The sequence below is a fragment of the Chiloscyllium plagiosum genome, unplaced genomic scaffold, assembly GCF_037043375.1.
Source record: "Chiloscyllium plagiosum isolate Xiang-an unplaced genomic scaffold, Cpla_swu_hap1 HiC_scaffold_21, whole genome shotgun sequence".
Classification (NCBI taxonomy): domain Eukaryota; kingdom Metazoa; phylum Chordata; class Chondrichthyes; order Orectolobiformes; family Hemiscylliidae; genus Chiloscyllium; species Chiloscyllium plagiosum.
The window spans coordinates 57,487,893-57,515,770 of record NW_028270159.1 but is presented as its reverse complement, the minus strand read 5'-3'; the positions used below and the strand labels follow the sequence as shown (position 1 = coordinate 57,515,770).

The 27,878-nt window shown below is 43.0% G+C and overlaps 1 protein-coding gene across 2 annotated transcripts; it reads right to left on the bottom strand.

Annotated features, from left to right (window-relative positions):
- Window positions 1-6,933: 6,933 nt before the first annotated feature.
- On the bottom strand, window positions 6,934-21,502 carry LOC122564684 (uncharacterized). Of its 2 annotated transcripts, none has more exons than XM_087998605.1 (2): window positions 15,590-16,577; window positions 6,934-9,812 (listed from the first exon to the last, which is right to left on the bottom strand). In XM_087998605.1, exon 1 carries the CDS (start codon window positions 16,490-16,492, stop codon window positions 15,599-15,601), a length of 894 nt encoding a protein of 297 aa, XP_087854731.1. In that variant the 5' UTR covers window positions 16,493-16,577; the 3' UTR covers window positions 6,934-9,812; window positions 15,590-15,598. The 2 variants fall into 2 exon arrangements, with proteins under 2 accessions (XP_087854731.1, XP_043575715.2); XM_043719780.2 differs by lacking the exon at window positions 6,934-9,812 and adding an exon at window positions 20,976-21,502 and having other exon boundaries at window positions 10,412-16,777.
- Between the last annotated feature and the right edge of the window lie 6,376 nt (window positions 21,503-27,878).

The window sequence follows — 27,878 nt, the reverse complement described above, 5'->3', positions numbered from 1 at the left end:
CCACTCAATCTCAGGAATCGTAGTACTGCTCTTTTTGTCGATGGTATGGAAAACTCCACAATTACCTTTGTTTTTGCATCCCATAGGGCCATTTGTCCATGTTCAGTAACATGGTCCAGGAAGGTGACCTGGGCTTTGGCAAATTCTCTTTTAGCCAGGTTTTTCACCAAGCCTGCCTTCCAAAGTCGATCAAACAAGTCTGACAAGTGTTGAAAATGTTCCTCCCATGTGTGACTAAAAGTCATTGGGTCACCTATATATTCAAAACAGTAGGGTAGTCCGGCAATGACCTTGTTAGTTATTTTCTGAAACGTGGCTGGCATTTTTCATATCAAATGGCATAATCTGAAGAAGGGCTTATGCCCGAAACGTCGATTCTCCTGCTCCTTGGATGCTGCCTGACCTGCTGCGCTTTTCCAGCAACGCATTTTTCGCTCTGATCTCCAGCATCTGCAGTCCTCACTTTCTCGTAATCTGATACAGTCCATTTGGCGTTACAAAAGCCAAAAGTGCCTTTGCTCTTTCTAACAAAGGTATATGCCAGTATCATCGAAGCAAGTCCAACTTAGAAATATAAGTTGCTTGTCCCAACTTTTCAACCCAGTCTTTCAAATGTGGAATGGGTTATGCACCAGTCTTTGTAACCGCATTGACTTTGTGATAGACTACACATAACCACTGCATATCATCTGCTTTCAGCACCATTATTATGCATAAGCTCCAGTCACTGTAACTCACTTCGACTATGCCAACTCAGAGCATTCATTCAATCTCCTTTTGAACCTGTGTCAACTTCAGAGGGTTATGCCTCCAAAGATGTTGCTTAATCAGAACAGCATCTCCAATATCTACATCATGTATAATTAGATTAGTACTTCCCAGTTTATTTCCACAAATCTCTCCATGTGATAGTAATAACTCTTTTAGGTCATTTCAATTTTTCTCTGGAAGGTAACTCAATATTTTTGACAATGTCCTCATTGTCCAATTTAATTTGAGGAATGTCCAATTCAGAATCCTGTCAACTTGGTTCTTCCTTCTGTTTTGTGATCAATAAAAGTCTCCTTTGGCTTTCCTTCCTTGTCAAAATACGTTTTGAGCATATTCTGTGAGATGTATTTCAGTCTGGAGTCCTTACCAAATAGTTCAACTCACTCAATTTCCTTTGATAAGTTCACTAAACCTAGCTTTTAATGGTTCACTTATCACTGGAAGTGACACGTTATCTCTGATAGCAAAATCACAATATTTTGATTGCTTGTTTGCTTCCTGATGCAGTGTCTGCTGTGATACTTTTAAATGCTGTCTGGCAAACTCCCCCGCTCTATTTATTTATTACTGACAATTTGACACATAGGCAAAATATATGGTCTCTGAATTCTGACTAATCAATTTCTCCTCAATCAATCTTAGCAGTCCTCTCATTTGTTGGAGATGTACAATCACTCCCATATGCATGAACACATACCACCATCTTTGAGAGAAGCTAATATTTCCTTAATTCTTAAGAATGTTCCTGAGGATTGTGCCTCATACAAACCCATCTCTCTATTAAATTTACATTTCAAGATTCTATCCAAGATCGTGGCGCTGAGATTGGAAAGGGTATTGCCCCATATTACTAAAGAGGCTTTATAAGGAGTTGGAGATTCTCTAATAATATTAGAAGGTTGCTGAATATAGTTCAAGTTTGTCAGCAACAATCGGTTCAGGGGTTGGTGATTTCCTTAGATGCAGAGAAAGCATTTGACCAGTTGGAATGGCCTCTGGGACACCCGGACCAACCAACCCAACCACCCCGTGGCTCAACACTTCAACTCCCCCTCCCACTCCACCAAGGACATGTAGGTCCTTGGACTCTTCCATCGCCAGACCATGGCAACACGACGGTTGGAGGAAGAGCGCCTCATCTTCCGCCTAGGAACCCTCCAACCACAAGGGATGAACTCAGATTTCTCCAGTTTCCTCATTTCCCCTCCCCCCACCTTGTCTCAGTCAAATCCCTTGAACTCAGCACCGCCTTCCTAACCTGCAATCTTCTTCCTGACCTCTCCGCCTCCACCCCACTCCGGCCTATCACCCTCACCTTGACCTCCCTCCACCTATCGCATTTCCAATGCCCCTCCCCCAAGTCCCTCCTCCCTACCTTTTACCTTAGCCTGCTCATTCCTGAAGAAGGGCTTATGCCCAAAACGTCGATTCTCCTGTTCCTTGGATGCTGCCTGACCTGCTGCGCTTTTCCAGCAACACATTTTCAGCATTATGGAGAGAGACCTGTTCTAAGGTTACCCCTGGGAGGTCAAAGTACTTAAAAAGGTCTCAATTTTAGCCCTTCTGTCCTCGCAACCTTCAGACCGATACAATTCAGAGGAAAAGCTCCGAAAAGCCTAATTAATCTTTTTAACATTGTATGTAAGGACCCCGACGCTGTCTCTTACTGCAGTAATGGATTGGGGAGCACGCTATTTCCTAGTCAGGTATGCTAAATACTTCCCTGGCCTATCCCCATATTCAAACAGCCTTTGTCTAGCAAAACCAAGCTCTTTCTTTGTGTTTTGGGTCAGTATTGAATTCAAAGCAGCCTGAAGGGCCATGATCAGCTGTAGCTTAGTCACCAAAGACCGTGCAAAGTGTGCTGCCTCAGCGGCTTTCAACCGTGTCTCAAGTAGATGCTGTTCATCCTTCTGTCATTTCCAGCTAGCCAAATAGGAAATAGCTGATCCCCTAGCAAAGGCCTCAGCAGTCTTCCATAGCATAGACGGACCACTACCCATGTCTGAGTTGATAGTCAAGAATTCCTGAAACTCCTTCAAAACGTATTCCATAAATTTGGAATCCTTAAGGAGAAAAGGATCCAAACACCAGTGCCGCAAACCTAGCCCCTCACTCTTGGCCTTAACCTCCAAATATACTGCGCGTGGTCAGAGATAGCTACATTCCCAATTTTACAACCCATAATCGAATCCAGAAGGGCCGAGGGAGCCAGAAAGAGGCCAATTCTCGTGTGACATTTATGTGGATTTGAAAAAAAGGTGAAGTCTCAGCAGGTAGAGTGAAGACATCTCCAAATATCCACCAGCCCCAACTCCTCACATAAGTGAACCACTTGCTTGGCCTGTAAAGAAATAGTTGGGGGCCCACAAGGCATCCTGTCCACTTCAGATCCAAAAGACAATTAAAATCCCCCCCCCCCCCCCCCCATAATAATGTGCTGTGTTCCATAAGCACTCAACTTAGAGAAAGCACTAATCAAAAATTTGAGGGGATGCACCAGAGAACAGTAGACATTTAAAATGCCATATTCCTCCCCATGTATCAGGGCTTTAAGTATCACAAACCATCCGTGCTCATCTTTCACCTGCTCTAATAATGTGAACGGAAGATTTTTCTGGATAAGTATCATCACTCCCCTACTTTTAATAGTAAAGGATGAAAAGAATACCTGGTCATAACCCCCCTGTTGTAATTTCAGGCGTTCCCATCATCAAGATGGGTTTCCTGCAACAAAGCGATATCAACCCTTTCCCTCTTAAAGCTAGAAAGCACTTTTTCCCTTTTAACAGACGAATGACTTCCCTTAATGTTCCAAGTGCACCATTTAGTAAGACACTTAGCCATATCCCTTTCAGAGACCCTTGAACCCCTCAGAGGGAGAACCCTACTTACAAAACACTGAGCATGAGTAAATAAAGACTCATAGAGACAAAGAATTATATATACAAAAACTACTCTATCATAACGATAAACAACTATTACTACCAAAAGACTACAAAGTAAACCAACAATAAAACCTTGAATATAAGATTCTTCCCCTGCCCATAGGGGGAACTCACCCTACCAATCCCCTCCTTCACAGCTCCTTCAAACCCAGACTGTGCCTCAGCCTGAGGCCAGAAAAAATACAAGGAAATGATCCTTAAATCAACAGAAAAAAGACAAAGTCAGGATGAGACTCCACCCGTCCTTGGCTTCATGTCACCCTAACTTGTGACTAAAAGAGAAACAGAACAAACAAAAAAAAGGGGAGAGACAACAAAGAACATCCACAAAATTTCCCAACAGAAAATCCAGTTATTAAAAAAAAGGAACAACTTATTCCAAGGCCTTTTCCCCCTTTCCAAAAAGGAAAGTATTCGGGAGAAAGAAATGAAGAAAAAAAGGAAATACATGGGGAAAGATAGAAAAGTGAACAAACATTAACCATATTCTTCAGGCCAATCTGTCTATTTTGAAGTGTCCACAAAGTTTTTAGCTTTATTCGCTGAGTCAAATGTATAAACTGAGTCCTCGTGGCTGAAATGGAGCACTGTGGGGTATCTCATGGAGTACTGGATGCCCAGGTTCCTCAGCCTCTTTTTAACTTCCTCTTTCGAATTACAGCTGCAGAGAAATCCTGGAAAAGCATGATTTTTTGACTTCTTGTACAGCAGCGCCTGCTGATCTTTTCCCAGGGATCTGGAAGCTTCTATGACTTTTTGCTTGTCCTTATATGAGTGGAAGTGCACTAGGACCGAGTGGGGACGCTGCACTGGGCCTGACCTGTGCACTGTTACCCGATAAGCCCTTTCAACCTGTAGCCTGCTGGATTCGATGTGAAGGCCCAAAAACTTCAGCAGCCAGCTTTCAAAGAAGCTGACTGGCTGCACACCTTCCTCACCTTCAGGGAGACCGACAATTCGGAGATTTATCCTCCAACCTCAATTTTCGAGGCCATCGATATGGTTTTGCAAGGCCCGCACCTCTCACTCAAGCACCTGGATCCAACTGGATTAGGACTCCATCGCAGCTTCCGAGGCCTTAGTTTGACCCTCCACCTCCTTCAGCCTCTCTCCGACGCCCTGGATCTCCTGCTCATGCTTCTACAGCATGGATGCAGTAGGTTGGATCTGGGCACAAATCTCCCCACGGATCTCCTCAATCACCACCCCAACCTTCAAGGTAAGTCTCTCCATTGCCGCAGCCAATTCCTGTGAGTCTATCAGGTCGCCGGGGGGGTTCAGGAGAGACTGCTGCTGCTGCAGTCTCAGAGTAAATTTTTAATTCTTGCTCAGTCTCTACCCTGGCCTTACATCTTATGCCTCAAATTCCTGTACACTTCACTTGGATATGACCGAACATGAGTCCTCACCAATGACAGAAAATGAAGGATAGATCACCTCCATCATCTTTCACCAAATGCAGATGCACCCCTATGCAACAAAACAGTGCTCTAATGTAAGATAGAGTGGGTAGGAAGAATGTCTATTTTCCTCAGATCGTGCAGGGTTCTGGAACTCACTGCTTATATGCACTGCAGAGACAGAAAAAAACTGCAGATGCTGAAATGCAAGGTAGACAAGCAGGAGGCTGGAAGAGGAAGTCTTTTCTTTGGGGTGGGGGACTCCAGAACTAGAGGGCATAGGTTTAGGGTGAGAGGAGCAAGATATAAAAGGGAGCGACGGGCAACTTCTTCACGCAGAAGGTTGTGGGTGTATGGAATGAGCTGCCAGAGAAAGTAGTGGTGGCTAGGACAATTGCAACATTTAAAAGGCATCTGGATGTATATGAATAGGAAGGGTTTAGAGGGATATGGGCCAATTTCTGGCAAATGGGACTAGGATATCTGGTTGGCATGGACATGTTGGACCAAAGGGTCTGTTTCCATGCTGTACCTCTCCATGACTCTATGATTCTAACACAGCAAGCAGTAAGCCAGAAAGCATCAAGAGGTGGAGAAGATGTTTCGGGTGTAACCCAAAGAAGGATTACACCCATTGACTTCTCCACCTCCTGAAGCTGCCTGGCTTGCTGTGTTCTTCCAGCCTCCTGTATATATTGTCCTTGTTTTTTTTCAGGAGGTCATGAAGACACAGATTCTGAAAATTCTGGGGTTCCATGGGTTTTAGGTCCAATTTGATTATAGCTAACATATACTGCCTTGGGGTAAAGGCTTTCAAGTTTAAAAAAAAATCACTAGTACAATGAAATGGGAATGGCCAGTTCTCCCATATCAGCTTTCCCTCGTTTGATTTGGTTTTTGATAGTTTGGCTATACAGTGAAAGTAGGCAAACAATTTGTACTATCATTGAAACTGTCACTGAAATGTAAGAACACAGAAGATAAGAGCAGGAGGAGGCCCATCGGCCCTTCAAGTCTGCTCTGCCATTTAGCATGATCATAGCTCATTATCCAACTCAAGACCTTAATTCTGCTTTTCCCCATAACCTTTGGTTCACTACCTGATTCTATGATTCCCTATGAAATATGGTGGATGTGAGGACACTGAGCAAAGTTAATGGAGAGATACAGATTATTAGTTCATACTGGATTGAAGGGTGATAGAGAGTAGATGGTAAAATCCACTTGAAATTGAGATGAGCTCAGCCATTAACTGGTGCAGCAGGCTTGAAGGGCTGAATTGAATCTGCCTGCTGTCAATGCTTATCATATTAGGTGAAACGATGTGAAGCTGAACCTGAAAATCAACACCTTCCCTGAAGGAGATTTTGGAAAGAAGCAGATAATTGGACGGATTAGGATTCCAAATTTAGATAATGCAGAAGCATGCAGAAGATAGTGATTTATACTTTTAGATTGAACAGAACATTCACAGCATCCAGAATAATCTGTTCTGAACATCTTTCTTGTACTTATAATAATGTCTTTAGTTAAATCCTATCCTTCTCTTGAACTGTCACTGGGGATTGAGGATGATTTTCTTTCACTACAGTGTTTTGAGTGAGATTAAATAGTTCAAAATAATGGATAAAAGCAAATTACTGCGGATGCTGGAACCTGAAACCAAAAGAGAAAATGCTTGAAAATCTCAGCAGGTCTGGCAGCATCTGTAAGGAGAGAAAAGAGCTGTTGTTTCGAGTCTAACTGACCAGCTTCAACAAAGGGTCAGTTAGACTCGAAACGTCAGCTCTTTTCTCTCCTTACAGATGCTGCCAGACCTGATTAAATAGTTCAACATGGGTTCCACAATCCCTGCGGAGGCAGGTGGTATTTGCTATGCACAGTTTTTCATTTGCTCCTCCACCTGTTAATACTTATTGTTCATCTGGTACTGATTTCAATGATGTTGCCCAGTGGATCAAAAATATGAGCAGCCAAAGATAGACCCTGAGAGGACACCCTACGAATCGGGTTTAGGAAACCATGAGGTGGTCAAATGGACAAGATGAGCACTGATAGAGCATAGCGAAGATAGGAGAGAATTAGAGAATGGAAAGAGTTGGGTTTCAAAGAAGAACTTTAGAGGCAGTTTGGCCTGGTGAACTTGGGGAAGGGAGGGACATCGCAGAGGTAACTGATCAGATGGTCCTCAAAGTCCATCAGCTCCTCACTTGTTAGCCTTGAGAATGGAGGAGATGGGAAAAGCCCTTCAACTTGGAATAGGAATGGACCATTCAGCCCCCGAACCTGCTCCACCATTCTATTGAATCATGGCTGATCATTTCTTTCCTGCAGTAGTCTCTCTTCCCATTATGTCAACCACCTCCAGGAATATATTGCTTTATGACTGAACATCCTCAATGAATGAGCTTCCATGAACCTTCCATGAATTCCAAACAGAATTCCATTAGAGTGAAAAGGTCCTCCTCACACTAGTTTTAAATAGAACATAGAACATTATAGTCCCTTATTCTGATACTATGGTCCCTGTTCTAGACTTAACAGCAAAGGGAGAACTCCAATTAACATACTGTAAGAATCTTTAAAGTTTCAATGAGATCACTGATCATTCTCCAAATGATATGACCCCAATTTATTGTAATGCGGCGCAAGCTAAAGGTTTGATAGATTGGATGATTTTATTTTGCAATTTAGTTAGGATGATGGTCAGTCACTGGATATATTCACATGAGGCTACCAATGTTCTTTCATTAAAACAACACAAGTTTATTGCACTAAAGAGAAAACAGACTGTGTGACAATTTTGAATGACCTTAACATAAACAGCTATTGGATCCATTTTCCTATAATATCCTTTTCAAATGCTCAACCTGAGTGAAGTATAGCTCGTCATTTTTTTTCTAATTGGTAATGTAATGCGGGTGTTGCTGGTTCTGCTAGCATTGATTGCCAAATGATAATTGTCCAGGAGATAGTGATGGGGAGCTGCATTCTTGAATGTTTGCTGTCTGTGGGGTGTCGGGGCACCCACAGTGCCATTAGGAACTGAGTTCTACAATCTTGACTCAGTGATGGTGAAAGGAGGTGATTTTGTTCCAAGTCACAGTGCAGTGCAGAGAAGTTACATTAAGTATTGTTCCCATGCATCTACTTTTTTTAATCAACATCATGAGAAGATTGTTTTAGAGGAGCCTTGGTGAATTACTGGCATGCATCTTAGAGATGGCACATACTTCTGTGACTGTGTATCAGTGATGAGGGAGTGCATGTTGAAGCTGATGCTTGTGTATTTTTGCATTTCACATACCTAAGCATTTTGTACAGATCACCTTTATGTTTCCTCTGAGCTTCTACAGAACACAATCAGAAATTCCCTACAGTGTGGAAACAGGCCATTTGGCCCAACAAGTTCACACCAACCCTCTGAAGAGTAAGCCACCCAAATTTACCCCTAATACACCTAACCTACACATCCCTGAACTCTCTGGCCAATTTACCTGAACTGTACATCTTTGGACTGTGGGAGGAAACCAGAGCATCAGAGCACATAGACACAGGGAGAATGTACAAACTCCACACAGTCGCTTGAGGTGGGAATTGAACCCAGGTCCCTGGTGGTGTGAGGCAACAGTGCTAACCACTGAGTCACCATCGATCTTCTCTTTTCCCTTTTGATCACTTTTGGGTCATGTTTTGTTATATTATAAATTTCTCCCGGTCCCCTGGTTTATCAGAGTGGTCATTGAATGTGTCCGAATAGCTGGAAGGGCAGGAGGATGGTTAAGTCTAAAAAGAGCAGTCTGACTAGTAGTCTGTTTCAGCATGAGACAGTGCAGGAGAGATAGAGCTGATGTTGGGGACTCGGAAGTGTTTGTAACCGAGACTGAAGCAGCTCCTTTCATCTTTCTAGCGTTTCAGTGGAGCATATTTCTGCTTATCCAGTACTGGATGTCAGACATGTCATGAGTGTGAGGTGTGAGATTTAGAAGGAACTTTGAGGCAATAGTGTCCACATGCATTTCCAATCCTGGTCCTTCTAGACGGTGAAGGTTGAGAGTTTTGGACGTTCTGCCCAAGTCCTGGTCAGGTGTAAATACAGACAATCTCTCTACTTTGTCTCTGGCTCACTCACATCCCTCTTTGTTTCATCCCATGGAGACCAGAGTCTTGCGTGCGTTCAGTCTGGGATGACAGATTCCCTTCCTGATGGACGTTAGTGAACCAATCGTATTTTTACAATATTCCGGTAGTTTCCATGATGAATTTCTCTCAGTGCCAGCCCAACAAATTCCAATATTCATTCAGCTCAATGTCACAGCCATGGTGATTTTGTGGGTGTTCCTACACTCCCTTTTTTCTGTTTCAACACAGGTGCCAGAGGAGGAGGAATTTGAGTCAGAGGTAGCATGTCAGAATCTGATTGAGGATTCCAATCTGCAGTGTGCAGGGAAGGAATTTACCTTGGTCATCACACCTTGCAATACGCCAGCAAGTCCACACTGAGGAGGGACCTTGTAAATGACCAGTCTTTAGGAAATGTTTTAAAAGCTGCAGGGAACTGATGCACCATTGACATGTTCATACTGATGAAAGACCATACAGGTGCTTTCACTGTGGGAATAGGTTCAAGCCATCATCTCATCGCTCTTCTCACCAGCAGATTCACACTGAGAAGAGACCATTCACCTGCTCCCTATATTAAAAAAAAGGATTAATTCAGTCATTCAAACTCAGTCTACACTAGTGAGTGCACGTTGAGGAGAGACATTTCAATTGTCCAATCTGTGTGGAATGCTTTAAAATTTTGCAGGATGTGGTGATCCATCAATGTATTCATACTGAGGACAGACATTTTAAATGCTTAGACTGTAGGAAGTGCTACAAGAGTTCGAGCTATCTGATGATCCACCAGTGTGTTCACACACTCAGGAACCCTTTCAGATGCCCTCACTGTGGGACTGGATTCAACAAATTATCCTATCTCATAATGCATCAGCAAGTTCATATTGGGAAGAGACTATTCACCTGCACCGAGTATGGGAAGGGATTCACTTGGAAAATCCTCCTGTTCAGTCACCAGCGAGTTCACACATAACTACAGAAAGTGGACTTTGCTATTTGTCACCTCCAGGACAGAAACATGTTCATTGATTTAGATTAGATTAGATTACAGTGTGGAAACAGGCCCTTCGGCCCAACAAGTCCACACCGACCCGCCGAAGCGAAACCCACCCCTACCCCTACATTTACCCCTTACCTAACACTACAGGCAACTTAGTATGGCCAATTCACCTGACCCTGCACATCTTTGTGATGGTGGGAGGAAACCGGAGCACCCGGAGGAAACCCACGCAGACACGGGGAGAACGTGCAAACTCCACACCCGGGGAATTGAACCCGGGTCTCTGGCGCTGTGAGGCAGCAGTGCTAACCACTGTGCCACCGTGCTGCCCACAGGTGACACCGTGCCGCCCACGGTTCATAAACTCCAGCTATTTGAGGTGTTAATATTCTGGATAAAAATAAAATAAATTAGTTTTGTAATTCAGTGCAGTGTGGCAAATATTTTTAATATCTCTCTGAACAATTTTAATTTGAAGGGCTGTCCCTCTCCTCTGTCTTCTCCATCCTCATCTTCAACAAGTGTGAGGATCTTACGGAGCTTCTTTCTCACTGAGATTGACACAATCTGATTGGCTGCCTTTACGGCTTTCCTCCCTTCCATTATCTCATTGGGTAAAATGGGACAGCACGGTGGCTCAGTGGTTAGCACTGCGTCAGGGCCCCAGACTCAATTGCACACTTAGGCAACTGTGTGGAGTTTGCACTTTCTCCTATCTGTGTAGATTTCCTCCAGGTGCTCTGTTTTTTCACTCACAGTTCAATGACATGTAGGTTAGGTGGGATGGCCATGCTAAATTGTCCATAGTGTCTGAGGATGCAGAGGCTAGGTGTATTAGCCATGGTAAATGTGAAGTAGCAGGGATAGAGTGGGGGTTGATCTGGGATGTTGTTCAGAGGGTCATTGTACACTTGATGAGCCAAATTCCCAGCTTCCATACTGTACGGATTCTGCCTTTACAGGTGCTCCCTGGTTAAACCTTGGACTCACATCCTTTTCAAGCTGCTCTCTGATCTCCGATCTCCTTGTTTGCCCAATCAGAGCTCATCATGTCCATGAGACTTAGCTCATAGTAACTTAACTGTATTCCCACTAAACTGCTGACCATTCAAGTTCTCAATGTTAGCTGATATTGTTAATGATTTGCTTTTAATCTGTACACCCGCAGAATCCACATCAATGCCCATCATGGTTTAAAAAAATCCTTCATCCCACCGTCTGAGCAGACTACCGTTTGATCTTCTACCTCCCTTTCCTTTCCAAAGATCTTGAACTTGATCTCCCCGAATGATCATTGTGTTAGTTTTCATATATACACTGACAACACTCAGCTCACCTCACCACCATACCACGGTATTCTGGAGTAGTGTGGCCGGTTCTGGTTACCCCATATTTGAAGGATATTATTATGCTGGAGAAGGTTTAGAAGATATTTACTAGGATGATGCTTGGAATGCAGGGTTTGACTTATAAGAGAGGCTGGAAAAGTTGAAAGTTGAGAGGTAACCTTATAGAGGTTTACAAAATCATGAAGGGCATAGATAATGTGACTGGCAGGTGTCTTTTCCCTAAACTGGGTATTTCAAGGGGAGGAGGGGGGCTTACATTTAAGGTGAGAGGAGAAAGATTTAAGAAAGACAATAGAAAGTAATTTTTTGACATAAAGAGTGGTTTGTGAATGGAATGAATTTCCAGAGGAAGTGGTGGATGCGAGTACTGTTACAACATTCAAAAGACATTTGAATTAGAAATGTTTAGAGTGATATGGGCCAAGCACAGGCTGGTGGGATTAGTTTAGTTTGGGATTATGTATTGGCATGGTCTGGTTGGACAGAAGGGTCTGTTTCTGTGCTGTATACCCTCTATGACTCTTCAGACAGCAAACAAAAGCTCAATAATTCTAACCTCTGAAACAATTTCATCTCTGGCTGGACCCTGCAACTTGAAAGGTATAAGAGGAAGAAGAAAAAAATCTCTCAGTTTTCAAATCTTCTAACTCCCTCAGAAAGGATATGACAAAAGTGATGAGTGTTAGTGGAAGACTGAACTTAACAGGAGACAAATATTTCTCTTGGTTTGAGTTTTCTATGTGTAATCATCTTCTTCTTCTTCCTCTGAAAATGAAGTTTCTAAAATTCATCCCTATCAATCCTGGATGTAAACGCACATGAACTTTCTGCTTCCTGGTCATGGTCACGTACATACTCAATCTCTGTTCTGATGGCAACCATAATCCACGCCTCACCCACTTAGGTTTCTCAATGCCTTTCTCATGGTAAAAAAACAGGAACATCTCCAGAAATAATGATGCATTAATGATCTAACAAGTGAGAGGAGAAAAATTTAAAAAAGATATAAGAGGCATTTTATTTTTTACACAGAGGTGGAGAGCATGTGGAATGAACTTCCTAAGGAAGTGGTGGATGGGGTACAATTATAACATTTAAAAGACATTTGAATAAGTACATGAAGAGGAAGGTTTGTAGGAATATGGGCCAGGAGCAAGTAGATGGGACTTATTTAGTTTGGGAATCTGTTTGGAATGGACTGGTTGGATTAAAGGGTCTCTTTCCCTTCTGTATGACTCTCTGCCTATGAATATGATTAAATCAATGTGGCACTGGAAAAACACAGCAAGTCAGACAGCATCTGAGGAGCAGGAGAGAAAGCTTGCTATTTTACTCAATCTCAGAGATGCCTCTAATAGGGATCAAAATCTTGAACTTCCCTCTCAAAAGATATTGTGCATCTACCTACAGCACATGGACTGCAACAGTTCAGGAAGGCAGCTCACCATCACCTTCTCAATGGCAACTAGGGATGGGCAATAAATGCCGGTCCAACCAGCGATGCCCACATGCCACAAGTTGTGTTCAAATCATATTTGTCTTGGAAGTATGTCATTTCATGCCCAGACAGAGAGATTAAAAGGAAACGTGTAATTGCACTGGGGTTGGGACCGTTGCCAGGACTGGAAATTTTCAGCTACGAGGAAGATTGTGTTCCCTAAAACAGAGGAGACTGGAGGGGAGTTTTTTGTTTTTTCATACGTGGCATATTGGCATTGCTGTTTGGGCCAGAATTTATTGCCCATTCCTAATTGCCCAGAGGGCAGTTAAGAGTCAACCACATTGCTGTGAATCTGGAGTCACATGTACACCACACCAGGTAAGGATAACAGTTTCTTTCCCTAAGGGACATTAGTGTACCAGAAGGGTATTTTTCTGACAATCAGCAATGGATTCATGGTCATTATTAGAGTCTTCAATTCTAGCTTATTTTTATTGATTTCAGAAACAGGATTTGAACTCACTTTCCCAGAATATCAGCTGAGTGTCTGGATAAATAGTCTCTTATAATACCACTAGCCCATTGCCACCCCTCTCGGGTGTACGCGATTGAGGTGTCCCAGCCTGAGAGAGTCCTGGTCAGAGTGGATGAGAAGGAGCTGCTTCCCTCAGTACAAAGGTCAGTTTAGTGGGGGTGGTTTGGGGGGGTGGAATGGTGGTTGAAGGACCAGAGGGAGAGGGCAGGGCCAAGTCATGGAATCATCATAAATTTCCCACAGTGTGGAAACAGGCCATTTGGCCCAACAACTGACCCTCCATAGAAGTTACCACCCACACCCACACCACATCCTTGTAACCCTACATTTCCCATGGCTAGTACACCTAACCAACATATCCCTGAACACTATGTGCAATTTAGCTAACTTGCATATCTTTGGACTGCGGGAGGAAACCGAAGCGCCTGGCAAAAACCCACAGACACAGGGAGATTGTGCGACTGTCTGTGTGGAGTTTGCACAAAGTTCGTGGTCTTCGATGCTGTGAGGCAACAGTGCCAACCACTGAGCCACAGTGTCATTGGATGTTAGTGTGCATGTGTAGAACTCACTGGGTGTCCCATCCTGGGATAGTGACTGGAACATTGTTCACATTAAAGTGGGGGAGAGGGCTGAATAAATGAGATGTTCCACTTTGGAGGAAATCAATAATGCCCTGATCAGGAAGAAAACCCTGAGGAGATAGTGGAGATGGGTTTAGATTTCAACCCAGGATGAGGGAGAGTGTGGTACCTAGTATACCAGACTTGGGGGAACAGGAGAGGAAAATTTATTCTGTAGAAACTGGAATGGTCTGTTTTGAATTTTTATCTTGTGCTGACACTGATGAATTTCGTAAACTGTTATCGGATTTTAGATGAAAAGTATTTGCAGATATCGAACACAAACTTAATTTCCTATCAAGATCCTTGATGCAGAACAGTCTCTTCTGCCTCATCAGGACCCACAATTTGAAACTCGACATTTCGGGCATAAGGACTTTATCAGGAATTGCCCGAAATGCCAACACTCCTGCTGTTCAGAGGCTGCCTGACCTGCTGTATTTTTCCAGCACCACACCTTTTGACTCTGACTCTCCAGCATCTGCAGCCCTCACTTTCTATCACAATTTGAGAGTCAGCCAAATATGGTCGCAGCTTTTTCTGCTCTTAACGATTATTCACATTTGCGACCATTTCCAGCAAGGTGTTACACATGTCATCATATCCCAGAGCCTCAGGTTTTTCCTGACATTTACAGCAAAGTACATTGCAGGCACAGAGGAAACAATCACATATCATTGGAAAAGACAATGGCATCTTAATGACAAGTTGTCATTAAGATGCCAACCTCTGTGCTCAAAGATCAGCCATTGAGAGAACTGGCCTGTTCAGTCACATGAAGACCACTGAGAGGAACATGTGAACCTGAGCAGATGCCAACCTTGAACTAAGGGACACTCAAAATCTGACTAATAGGAGAAGATCGTGAACCATAGCAATGACTGTGACTTTCTGAGCTTGTGCAGTTTTTCAGGACTGATTAAACTCAACAATATCCAAACTTCATCAATATGAATAGTGAACAATGAAGCTTTTATTGATATAGTTCACTGTTCTGCTTCATACTTCTTGATAACTTAATTTTGAAATGGATGTGCCGCTTTAATGAATGTGCAAGTCATCAAGAGTTAATAACACTTTCTAACTGGGAGTTGTTCATCAATAGATTCTTTTCAACACTCAACTGTAGACTTTGCGCCAAGGGTCAATTTACAATAGAAGTAAAACTTCGTAAGTTTCTTTTGAGATCGAGTTCCACATGAGAGTTCTTTAATTAAGAGTAAGGATTAAAGGTGGCATTTCTTTTTTTAAAAAAAGGAATCTGAATCTTAAAAATCAGTGACATGCTGAGAAAATTTATCTCTGGACTGTTATAGCATTGTTAATGTCAGAGGAAACTATCTTAATACTGTTGAGTGTGATTGAATGCGATTCACAGCAACAATAACAGTAAATCCTACCTTCTGCATTCATTTATGAATTCGCTCGTGTGCTGCTAGGTTGAAGGACCTAGTGAATCGTTTCCCACATACAGAGCAAAAAAATGGTCTCTCTCCAGTGTGAACTCGCTGGTGAGCGAGGAGAGCAGATGAACGCCTAAAACACTTTCCACAGTAAGTGCAGCTGAATGGCTTCTCCCCATTGTGAATTTGCTCATGAGACTTGAGGGTTGATGATACAGTGAAACCCTTCCCACACACAGTGCAGATGAATGGTTTTTCCCCTGTGTGAATTCGCTGGTGAGCTATCAGATTGTGAGACTTTGTGAATATCTTCTCACAAACAGAGCAAATGAACAGCCCCTCCTTAGTGTGAACCCGCTGGTGGTCATTGAGGCTGTGTGAATGTTTGAACCTCTTATCACAGTGAGTGCAGCTGAATGGTTTCTCCTCAGAGTGAACACGTTGGTGAGTCACCAAATTGGATGACTTTGAGAATCCCTTCCCACACGTGGAGCAGGTGAACGGCTTCTCCCTAGTGTGAACTCGCTGGTGTTGACTGAGGTCGGACGAAGACCTGAACATCTTTTCACAGTGAGGACAACTGAAAGGCCTCTCCTCAGTGTGAATTCGCTGGTGTAACGTGAGAGAAGATGTCTGAGTAAATCCTTTCCCACACATGGGACAGATGCATGGCTTCTCCTCAGCATGAACACGCTGGTGTGAACAAAGGCCAGAAGGTCGTGCGAATACCTTCCTGCACACAGAGCAGGTGAACGGCTTCTCCCCAGTGTGACTGCGTCGATGGATTTCCAACCGGGATGGGTAACTAAATCCTTTCCCACAATCTTCACATTTCCATACTTTCTCCATGGTCTGGGTATCCTTGTTCTCTCCAGGGGAGATGATCAGTTGAAGCCACATCCAGACAAAAAATGTGTGTATGGTTTTCTCCACTGTGAGCGTAGTGATATTTTTCTGAGTATGTAACTGGTTAAAGCTCTTTCCACGGTCAGTTCACTGGAACATTCTCACATGGGTGTGTGTGTGTGTGTGTATCCCTGTACTCTTCCAGTCTCACTGATGTTTGAAATCATTTTCCAGAGACAGAACACAGAAACATTTCTCCTTCCACATTCAGGGGCACATGATATTCAGCTGTCTGTTTGGTTCAAGTCTCCCATCTGAAAATTCTTCCCCTCTAAAAACCTGTAAAAGGGAAAAGAAAGTCATCACTGTCAATACAGGATAGACATTCAGACAATTTAATTTCCCAGCATTTTGACCATATCCCTCTAAATCCTTCCCATTCATATAACCATCCAGATGCCTTGTAAATGTTGTGATGATATCCGTCTTCACCACTTGCTTTGGCAGCACATTCTGTACACGCACCACCCTCAGTGTGAAAAAGTTGCCCTTTGGGTCCTTTTGAAAACATTCCCCTCTCATTTTAAACCAATGCCCTCTAGTTCTGACTCCCCCATCCCAAGAAAAAGACCTTGTCTATTCACCCTTTCCATGCCTTTCATCATTTTATTAACCTCTATAACATCACCTCTCAGCCTCCGATGCTCCAGGGAAAACAGACTCAGTCTATTCAGCTTCTCCTTATAGCTCAATCTTTCCAATCTGGACAACATCCTTGTAATCTTTTCTGAATGGCTTGAAGTTTTACAACATCTTCCAAAAGCAAGGAGTCCAGAATTGCACACAATATTCCAAAAGTGGCTGACCCAATATCCTGTACAGGTGCAACATGACCTCCCAACTCCTATGCATTGGTTAATGCACTGACCAATAAAGGCAAGCATACCAAACACCGTCTTCACTATCCTGTCTTACCTGCAACAATATTCTCAAGAACTATGAACCTGCTATCCAAGGTCTCTTTGGTCAGCAACACTCCTCAGTACCTTACCATTAAGCGTATAAGTCCTCCCCGATTTAGCTTTCCAAAATGCAGCACCTAAAATTTATCTAAATTAAAATCTGGCTACCACCCCTCTAACCCATCTGATCAAGATCCCATTGTAATCTGAGGTAACCTTCTTCACTACCCACTACACCTCCAATTTTGGTGTCACCTGCAAACTTACTAACCATACCTCCTATGTTCACATCCAAATTATTTATATAAAAGATGAATAGCAGTGGACCCAGCACCAATTCTTGCAGGACACCACTGGTCATAGGTCTCCAGTATGAAACGCAACCATCCACAATCGCCCTTTGTCTTCTACCTTTGAGCCAATTCTGTATTCAAATGGCTAGTTCTCCCTGTATCCATGTGATCTAACCATACTAACATGTCTATCATGAGGAACGTCGAATGCCTTACTGAAGTCCATACAGATCATGCCCACTGCTTTGCCCGCTTTGCTACTTCTTCAAAAAGCTCAGTCAAGATAAGGTAGACAGTGAAAGACTTTTTCCTAGGATGATGATGTCAGCTTGTACAAGGGGGCATAACTACAAATTGAGGGGTGATAGATTTAAGACAGATGTCAGAGGCAGGTTCTTTATGGAGAGAGTGGTAAGGGCGTGGAATGCCCTACCTGCTAATGTAGTCAACTCAGCCACATTAGGGAGATTTAAACAATCCTTAGATAAGCACATTGATGATTTTGGGATAGCGTAGGGGTACGAGCTGAGAATAGTTCACAGGCCGGCGCAACATTGAGGGCCGAAGGGCCTGTTCTGTGCTGTATTGTTCTATGTTCTCTATGTTCTATGTAAGTTAGTCAGACATGATATCCCATGCATCAAACCTTGTTGAGTACCGCTAATCAGTCCTTGCCTTTCCAAATACATGTAAATGCTGTCTCTCTCAGTTTCCTCCAAAAACGTTCCCACCACTGATTACTGGCCTGTTGTTCCCATGCTTTTCCTTACCACTTTTTTTCAATAGTGGCATGACATTAGCCAACCTCCAATCTTCTAGTACCTCACCTGTGGCTATCAATATTTCATTTTAAGTGCTGGCAATTTATCTCAGACTTTCTCCTTATCAATTTTAAACCCATTCAAGTGACTTTCTCCAATTTCACAATGGCTTGGGCAGCATGTTATTTCTTGGTAAAGACGGGTGCAAGAAATTCATTTAACTCTCAGCTTCCATGCAAGAGTCTACTTTTCAGCTCAAAAATCATCCCTACTCTTGATCATACCATGGTTTAACTATTTACATACCTATGGAAGGCTTTATGATTCTGTTTTGTATTGGCCAGCACCATTTTCACTATGGTTTTCAATTGTATGCCTTACTTGATATCAGTCATAAAAACATATTGATCTTATTTGTAATAATCAACACTTGATTTGCCACCTGGGGAGCTCTGGCTTTATTGTCTTTCATTTTTAAGATAATAAACTTGTCTGTGCCTATAACATTTCATTTTTAAAGTTAGTCCGATGTCCAATTACCACCTCACACACCTTTTACTCCAGATTATTTTCCACGAATCAATGAACTTGACTTTCCACCAGCTATTTTTTCTTACTTTAGATTCTTTAATATTCTTCCCTTGGAAGCCTAAACTACATGCTACAATGACTAAAAACCTTAAAACATTCATATTGACACACTGATCACTCATTTTTAAAAAGGAAGACTCACACTGCTGTCTCTCTCATTAAACTGGTGGCATACCATTGTGGAATATTTTCCTGAACAAACTATTAGAACACTTGTATTTCACTGTTCATTGCACTGCCAGTATTACAGTCCTAGAGTCATAGAGATGTACAGCATGGAAACAGACCCTACAGTCCAACTTGTCCATGCTGACCAGATTTCCCAACCCAAAGAGACCCGGGTTCAATTCCCGCCTCAGGCGACTGACTGTGTGGAGTTTGCACGTTCTCCCCGTGTCTGCATGGGTTTCCTCCGGGTGCTCCGGTTTCCTCCCACAGTCCAAAGATGTGCAGGTCAGGTGAATTGGCCATGCTAAATTGCCCATAGTGTTAGGCAAGGAGTAAATGTAGGGGTATGGGTGGGTTGCGCTTCGGCGGGTCGGTGTGGACTTGTTGGGCCGAAGGGCCTGTTTCCACACTGTAATGTAATCTAAAATAATCTCGTCCCACCTGCCAGCACCCGGCCCATATCCCTCCAAATCCTTCCTATTCATATACCCATCCAAATGCCTCTTAAGTGTTGCAATTGTACCAGCCTCCACCACTTACTCTGGCAGCTCATTCCATACCCGTACCACCCTCTGTATGAAAAAGTTGCCCCTTAGGTCTCTTTTATATCTTTCTCTTCTCACCCTAAACCTATGCTCTCTAGATCTGGACTCCCTGACCCCAGGGAAAAGACTTTGCCTACTTACCCTATCCATGCCCCTCATAATTTTGTAAACCTCTGTAAGGTCACCCCCCAACCTCCTACTCTCCAGGGAAAACAGCCCCAGCCTGTTCAGCCTCTCCCTGTAGCTCAAATCCTCCAATGCTAGCAACAGCCTTGTAAATCTTTTCTGAACCCTTTCACGTTTCATTTCTGATAGGAAGGAGATCAGAATTGCACACAATATTCCAAGAGTGGCCTAACCAATGTCCTGTACAGCCGCAACATGACCTCTCAACTCCTGTACTCTGACCAATAAAGGAAAGCATACCAAACACCTTCTTCACTATCCTATCTACTTGTGACTCCACTTTCAAGGAGCTATGAACCTGCACTCCAAGGTCCCTTTGTTTAGCAATACTGCCTAGGACCTTACCATTAAGTGTATAAGTCCTACTAAGATTTGCTTTCCCAAAATGCAGCACCTCGTATTTATCTGAATTAAACTCCATCTGCCACTTCTCAGCCCATTAGCACACCTGGTCAAGATCCTGTTGTAATCTGAGGTAACCCTCTTCGCTGTCCACTACACCTCCAATTTTGGTGTCATCTACAAACTTACTGACTACCTCTTATGCTCGCATCCAAATCATTTATGTAAATGACAAAAAAGTAGAGGACCCAGCACCGATCCTTGTGGCACTCCACTGGTCACAGGCCTCCAGTCTGAAAAACAACCCTCCACCACCACCTTTGAGCCAGTATTGTAGTATAACTTTTCTAATTGTATTGATTGCAACACACTATTCCCTACACACCAGAACGTACAAAAAGAAAAATGCACAAGTGGCGTATTTCCCTTCCCATCATGCCCCGCGGTGGTGAATGTGCCCTATGCAAGACACAGGAAAGTGGTGCGCAGTCGCGGTCCCAGCCCGTGTCTGTGGCAGCCACTAAAGTGACAATAGCTGACACTGTCTTTTCTCATCTGCAGGTGGTAAGGATGCGGGGCAGTGGAAGGAGCTGGTGGAGGGATAGGAAGGGTTTATAAACACTTGTAAAATGTCTAAAACCTCGATGATCTTCCTTCAAGTCCCGGATTTGCGTCCTTGAGGCCTTTACCTTAGAAGACTTCCCGTTCAGTCCCCGCCATCTTGGATCCCAGTGAGCAAAGCGCATGCGTAATCAGGTTGGCAACGCGACTGGAAATAGGTGGGGCCGCAAATTGTCTGTTTCAAACCGGGTCCTAGTGCCTTGTGATTGTAACGTTATGGTCAAACAAGTTTTTAACCATCATCACCCACTCTCAGGCTGCCGGTGATATTTTCAGCTGTTGAGAAATGGTCTTCTTTAATCAATGTGAGAGATTACATTCCCGTGTAGTTACCCGAAAAAGCTGCCCCTCAATATTTGTTAATAGTTTAGACCAGCACACAGAGTCTTAACTGTGTATTTTGGTGGTGGTGGCCTTGTAGGAGGGGGTAGAGTGAGTCAGAAGATTTTGTTTTAAACCTGCTCTTGGTTCAACAAGTAACATGTCGAGCTTGGGTGTACAGGGCCACTATGAAATAGAGAAAATAGGAACGGGGCAGGGCATTTAACCCTGCGAGCCTGCACCGCCGTTTAATGTTATCCTGGCTAATTATCCAATTCAGTATCCGCTTTGTCCCATAACCTTTGATCCTTTTAGCACCACCCTCCCCCCACCCCCCAAAACAATCCATTTCACTTTTGACGACTTGGTGGAAGGCAGGGGTGGATTTGAAGTCAAAGAGGGTGGCGCTAGAAAAGCACAGCAGGTCAGGCAGCATCCAAGGAGCAGAGAGTTGACGTTTCGGGCATATGTCCTTCATCAGGAGTGTGGCAGAATGAGAGATAAATGGTGCGAGTGGAGGGAAGGTAGGTGGGAAGGTGATAGATAGATGCAAGTGGGGAAATTGTGATAGGTTGTTGGGGAGGGTTGTGATGTTCTGTCCTGTGTTGATAGTGATGCTGACTCTGTCAACTCATTTTACAGGGAATAAGAACAAAATAATTTGGAAACAGAAAACCAAGGTGAAATATCACATCTGATTGATTCAGTAAATTCACTAAGACATCAAATCGCCCACTTTCTCTGTTCTGTTCGTGGGAAAAAATATTTCAAACATTGTTCTAACTGGAGAAAAAAAAGGAGACACATCAACAAATGAGAGCGCTCATGAATTTTTTATTTCTTTATTCATTCACGGAATGAGGACATCACTGGCTAGGCAGCATTATTGCCCATTACTAATTGCCCAGAGGGCAGTTAAGAGTCAACCACATTGGTATGGGTCAGGAGTCACAAGTGGGGAAGACCAGGTAAGGATGACAGTTTCCTTCCCAAAAGGGCATTAGTGAACCAGATGGGTTTTTCTGACAATTGATTCATGGTTATCATTAGATTCTTAATTCCAGATATTTATTGAATTCAAATTCCACCGTCTGCCACAGTGGGATTTGAATCCGGGTCCCCAGAATGTTACCTGGGTTTCTGAATTAACAGTACAGCAATAATGCCACGAGGCAATTTCCTCCCCACTGAATGTGGAAAGAATTTTCACCAGTTAGACTGCCTGAAAAAAAAATCGTACTATTTACAGTGAAGAAAGTATTACAGGTTCCCTATTCCTTCAGTGTCACTGGGTCAAAGTCCTACAACTCCCTCACTAACAGCAATTGTGACCCACCGTTACTAAATAGTGTGCATTGGTTTAAGAAGACAGCTCAACACCACCATCTCAAGGGTAATGAGAGATGGAGAATAAATGTCTGTGGCACCTAAATCCCATGAATGAATAAAAACAAATGTTGAAAATCTTCTATGTGACTGTAAGTGATTAGCCAACATGGTGAGACACAAGGATACTGGCACCATGGAGAAAGCGTGGGAATGTGTGGCATACAAGTTTCCATGCCAGCTGGAAACCAGTCGAGCCAACACATTGGAGAGAACTTGCACCTGCTCTGTGTGTGGGAAGGGATTTGATTGGTCAACAAGCCTAGCGCCCTAACCAGTGGGTTCACAATGACGAGAGACCTTTTAAATAGTCTGAAATGCTTTAAGAGCTCTAATGGTCTAATTCAACATTGACCTGTTCACATGTCCTATTTATCTGTTCCACATATGGGAAGGAAATCCCATATGAGGATTCAAACTTATGTCACAAAAATGTCATCATTGAGAGAGAGAGAGACTGCTCCACGTGTGGGAAGGGATACACTTCATGATCCAGCATAACGTCACACAATCAGGTTCACACTGGAGAGAGATCATTCATCTGCTGTGTGCGTGGGAAGAGATTCACTTTATCATCCATCCTAATGTCACATAAGCCATCTCATACTGGGGATAGACTGTTCATTGGCTCTCAGTGTGGAAAGACCTTCAATCAGTTATCCAGTCGATATAAAGATTGACGTGTTCACAGTGGGGAGAATTTGTTAGCCCTGTGTGGGAAGGGTTTTATTAAATCAACACAGCTTCTGATACACCAGTATGGTTATACTGGAGAGAAACTGTACACCTGCACTGTGTGTGGGAAGGGATTCACTTAGTCATCTATACTCAGTGAGCACCAGCATATTCACACTGGGGAGAAACCTTTCACCTCCTCCAGGAGTGGGAAGTGATTCACTCCAATCTGAGCAAAAGCAAGTTTGTTCACACAGATGAGAGGCCATTTAAATGTTCTGATAGAACTTTAGAAGCAGATTTGATGAAACACCAGCAAACTCATTCTGGGGAGAGACCGTTCATCTGCCCTGTATGTGGCAAGGGATTCAATGATTTGTCCACACGTCTGAGACATCGGTGAGGCCATGTGGTTGTATTCTGTTGTTATTGCAACCAGATCTGAACTGTATTAATTCTGACAGCTGGGTTTTACTTCAGTAGATGTGAATAAACGCTTTAATTGGACTGGTCTATAATTATCTAGGTATCAATCACATTAATTACACAATTTGGAGGTGCCAGTGTTGGACTGGGGTGTACAAAGTTAAAAATCACACAACGCCAACTTATAGTCCAACAGGTTTAATTGGAAGCACTAGCTTTTGGAGCAGTGCTCCTTCATCAGGTGGTTGTGGAGTACACAATTGTAAGACACGGAATTTATAACAAAAGTTTACAGTATGATGTAACTGAAATTATACATTGAAAAATACCTTGATTGTTTGTTAAGTCTCTCATCTGTTAGCATGACGATGTTAGTTTCACTTCTTTCCTATGTAAATCACAAAACTTTTTTAAAAGTTACATTTTCAGGTTAACTTTAACAATTGGTGTCAGCCAGATAATATGTTCAAGGTGTTAACCCCCTGTATGTTGTTGTCTGTGCTGTAATGTTTAGACTGATTCTAATCTAAATAATGAGTTAACAGAGTCTTACATTGATTTGTGCAGTTTTTGAGCAAAGTAAAATGTAAGTCTTCAAGTACAAATTCACCTCACAAACGTATGTGTGTGTGTGGGGAGGGGGGTTGTGAGTGTCTGTGAGAGACAGTGTATATGCGTGTGTGAGTGTAAAGGGGTCTAAGTCTGTGAGAGGGTGCATGTGTGAGCGTGGGAATGTGTGTGTCTGTAGGAGTGCATGTGTGTGTGTGTGTGTGTGTAGGAGTGTCTGTGTGTGTGAATAGTGCAATGGTGGTCACCTGTAGTGTGACATGAACCCAAGGTCCTGGTTGAGGCCATCCCTATGTGTACCGAACTTAGCTATTAGCCTCTCCTCGGCCACTTTTCACTGCTGCCTGTCCCGAAGTCCGCCTTGGAGCATGGTCACCCGAAAGTCCGAGGTCGAATGTCCTGGACAACTGAAGTGTTCTCCAACTGGGAGGGAACACTCCTGTCTGTTGTTTGTTGTGCGGTGCCCATTCATCTGTTGCCGTAGCCTCTGCTCGGTTTCACCAATGTACCATGCCTCAGGGCATCCTTGCCTGCAGTGTATGAGATGGACAACGTTGGCTGAATCACATGAGTACCTGCCACGTACATGGTGGAAGGTATCCCCACGCATAATGGTGGTATCCCTCTGTCCCTGATGTAAAAGCATCATTTTAAATCATCAAAGATGGGCATAATATTTTCTGACATGGTCAATTGATGTAAATTTCTACATTAACTATTTGTAGGAAATTTCCCATGAAGTTTAAAGGGACAATCAATATTTAACAAAAACAAATGATAAACAGTTTAGGCTTCAAAAATGGTTTATTTTGGGTGAAATTCATCTGATGTTTAAAAGAATGTGTTGCCTGTCTGAGACTAGATTAACATTAGAATAAAAACAATTCCAGGCACAATATACCAGAATATTTCTAAGCAATAAGTGCCAAATAAAATAAATAACAAACAAAAACACATTGCATTTAGAATCAGATGAGAATATTTGATTCCTGTCTGAAAGGTATTCTGAGCAGTGGACAATAATAATTCTCCAGTGTTCATGAATGAGATAAGGTGGTAGACGTAATGGGATGTGAAAAATTCATTTGAAATGAAGTGATTGAGAGTCAGCGATAGATTTAAAGGAAAACAACATGTAAATTGAAATAACTCACCTTGAGTATGTTAAATAGAATAAATCAGCCAATTGCTGATGAACATACCAGTGAAAAGAAAATATAAGGAGAGACTTATGAATGGAAAGCTACACATAGAGATGTTAAATCCTCTTCTGTGAACTTTTACATAGAAGTGCACTTGATAGTTTGGCCACTACCTGAGATATTAGGACTATGCTGGGGGAGATAAGTAACGATCTTCAGTCAGACACCTGCATAATAAAGTCCAATTGAACTTCACCACCTACTGACAGGTCGCATTTTGATTTTATTAAAACAACTTACAAGATTATGGAAGTCATTTTGCAATTAACATTTAACTGAAAAAGACACCCTTCAGTTAACTAAATATTATTTAGTCTCTAGTCAGAAACAGGGGATTAAATGAGGAGTGAACCTGGCAAAATTGATCCAGTGACAGTGAAGGAAAGGGGAACTATTTCCAAGTCAGGATGGTGTGGGATTTGGAGGAGACATTGCAGCAAGTGTGTTGCTATGTGTCTGCTGCCTTTGTCTTTCTTGACGTTAGAGGTCGTGGGATTGGAAGGTTCTATCGAAGGAACCTTGGTTAGTTGTTGAGTTGCGTCCGGTAGATAGCACATACTGTTGTAACTGGGGAGCCAGAAGTGAGTTACTCACTGCCAAGTTCCCAGCTTCTTATAAACATATGAATTAGGAGAGGATACAGATCATTTGTCTCCGAGCCTGTTCTTCTGTTCAATAAGATCATTGCTCATCTGCTTGTCTTCCAAATTCCACATTCCCATCTACTCCCAATAATTTTTAACCCCAATTCTAACCAATAACATTGCTCCCTCTCCAATTAAAATATTCACTGATTCATCTCTGCCACCTTTGAAGACAGAGTCCCAAAATCACTCAAATGTCTGTTATAAAGATCTTCTCTTCCTCTTTGTTTTTAAAGGCAATTCCTAAATTTAAAACATCACCTTAAAACAATAACATCTAGTTCCAGAGTCACCCACAAGAGAAAAGCCCACCTCAATTTTACAAAAAATCAGCCAGGTGTCGATTTCTGTGAATTTCATGGAGTGTTTATCTCCATGAGCTCCAGTAAGTTACCTTACACAATTCTCTACTGTTCACCTCATTATAAATGCCTCACAGGCCTCTATGGCGCACTGTATGCTCTCACCAGTGCCCTAGCAGTACACTGCCAGGATCACCTGGGATTTCAGCCACCAGCTCCTTATTTAAAGCCAAGCTGTGCGTCAGGTCAACTGCTGCCAGCCAGGGAGAGACCATCACAGTGCACGTAGTGACAGAAACAGCAAGGAAATTTTCTGAGGGCACTCAGATGGCATAGGTGACACTTCATTGTAAATCCAAACTCACATTTGTAAATATATTGCTACTTCATATCATTACATGTCATTTCAGTTGACAGAGTAATGACAGGTAAAAGAATCAAACTGCCTGTCCTTCACACCAGATGGTGTCAAAATACATGTACACCACATCAGTGGACAGGCAGGAGGCTGAAAAACATAGCAAGGCAGGCAGCGTCAGGAGGTGGAGAAGGCAACGTTTTGGGTGTAACCCTTCTTCTGGACTGGGGATGTGTGTGGGGGGAGCTGCAGATAAAGAGGGTGGTGAAATGGAGATAGGTAAAGAAAGGTAGAAGGTACGATATGGTTGGTCAATGAGAGGAATGGATCCGGTTGGTGGCAGGGAGCAGTGAAAGGGAGGGGGAGGGGCTGGGAAGGGAGTTAGGGGATGGGAAGGGAAGTCATTTAAAATTGGAGAACTCAATGTTGAGTCCTTGGGGCTGTAGGCTGCCCAGGCGGAAGGTGAATTGTTGTTCCTCCAATTTGCTGAGTGGCTCATTGTGGCAATGGAGGAGGCCAATGACGGTCACGTTGGAAAGGAAGTGGAAAAGGAAATTAAAATGGGTAGTGAATGGAAGGTCCAGTTGGCTGCTGCAGGTCCAGCTGCGATGCTCAGCAAACTGTTTCCTAAGTTTAGATTCAGTCTCCCCGATGTAGAGAGACTCTAACCATGTAGACCACATCAGCAGTATTATATTCATCAAACTTTGTGTATAATGATGTCATGTAATCACTTGAATTCAGTTTCTCAGTAAGAGCACCTGAGTGTTTCACTTCTGTGTGAACAAATTGATGGGACATCAGATCCTTTAAAGCACTTCCAGTCCGTCCATTTCTCATCAATGTTGGTGAAGTTGGTGAATTCCTTCCCACACACAGAACAGGTGAATGCCCATTTCCCGAGGTGAATGTGTTGATGCCTTTCCAGTTCAGACAGGTAATTGAATTGTTTCCTGTAGTCTCCAAATTTCCACTCCTGTCATGACTCCATATAGTCATGCTGATAGATCAAGTGATGGCCTACATCCTTGTCCACGCAAGCAACACCTTTGCAGTTTCTATTCACTGTGAATTGAGCTTTCTCCTTCCA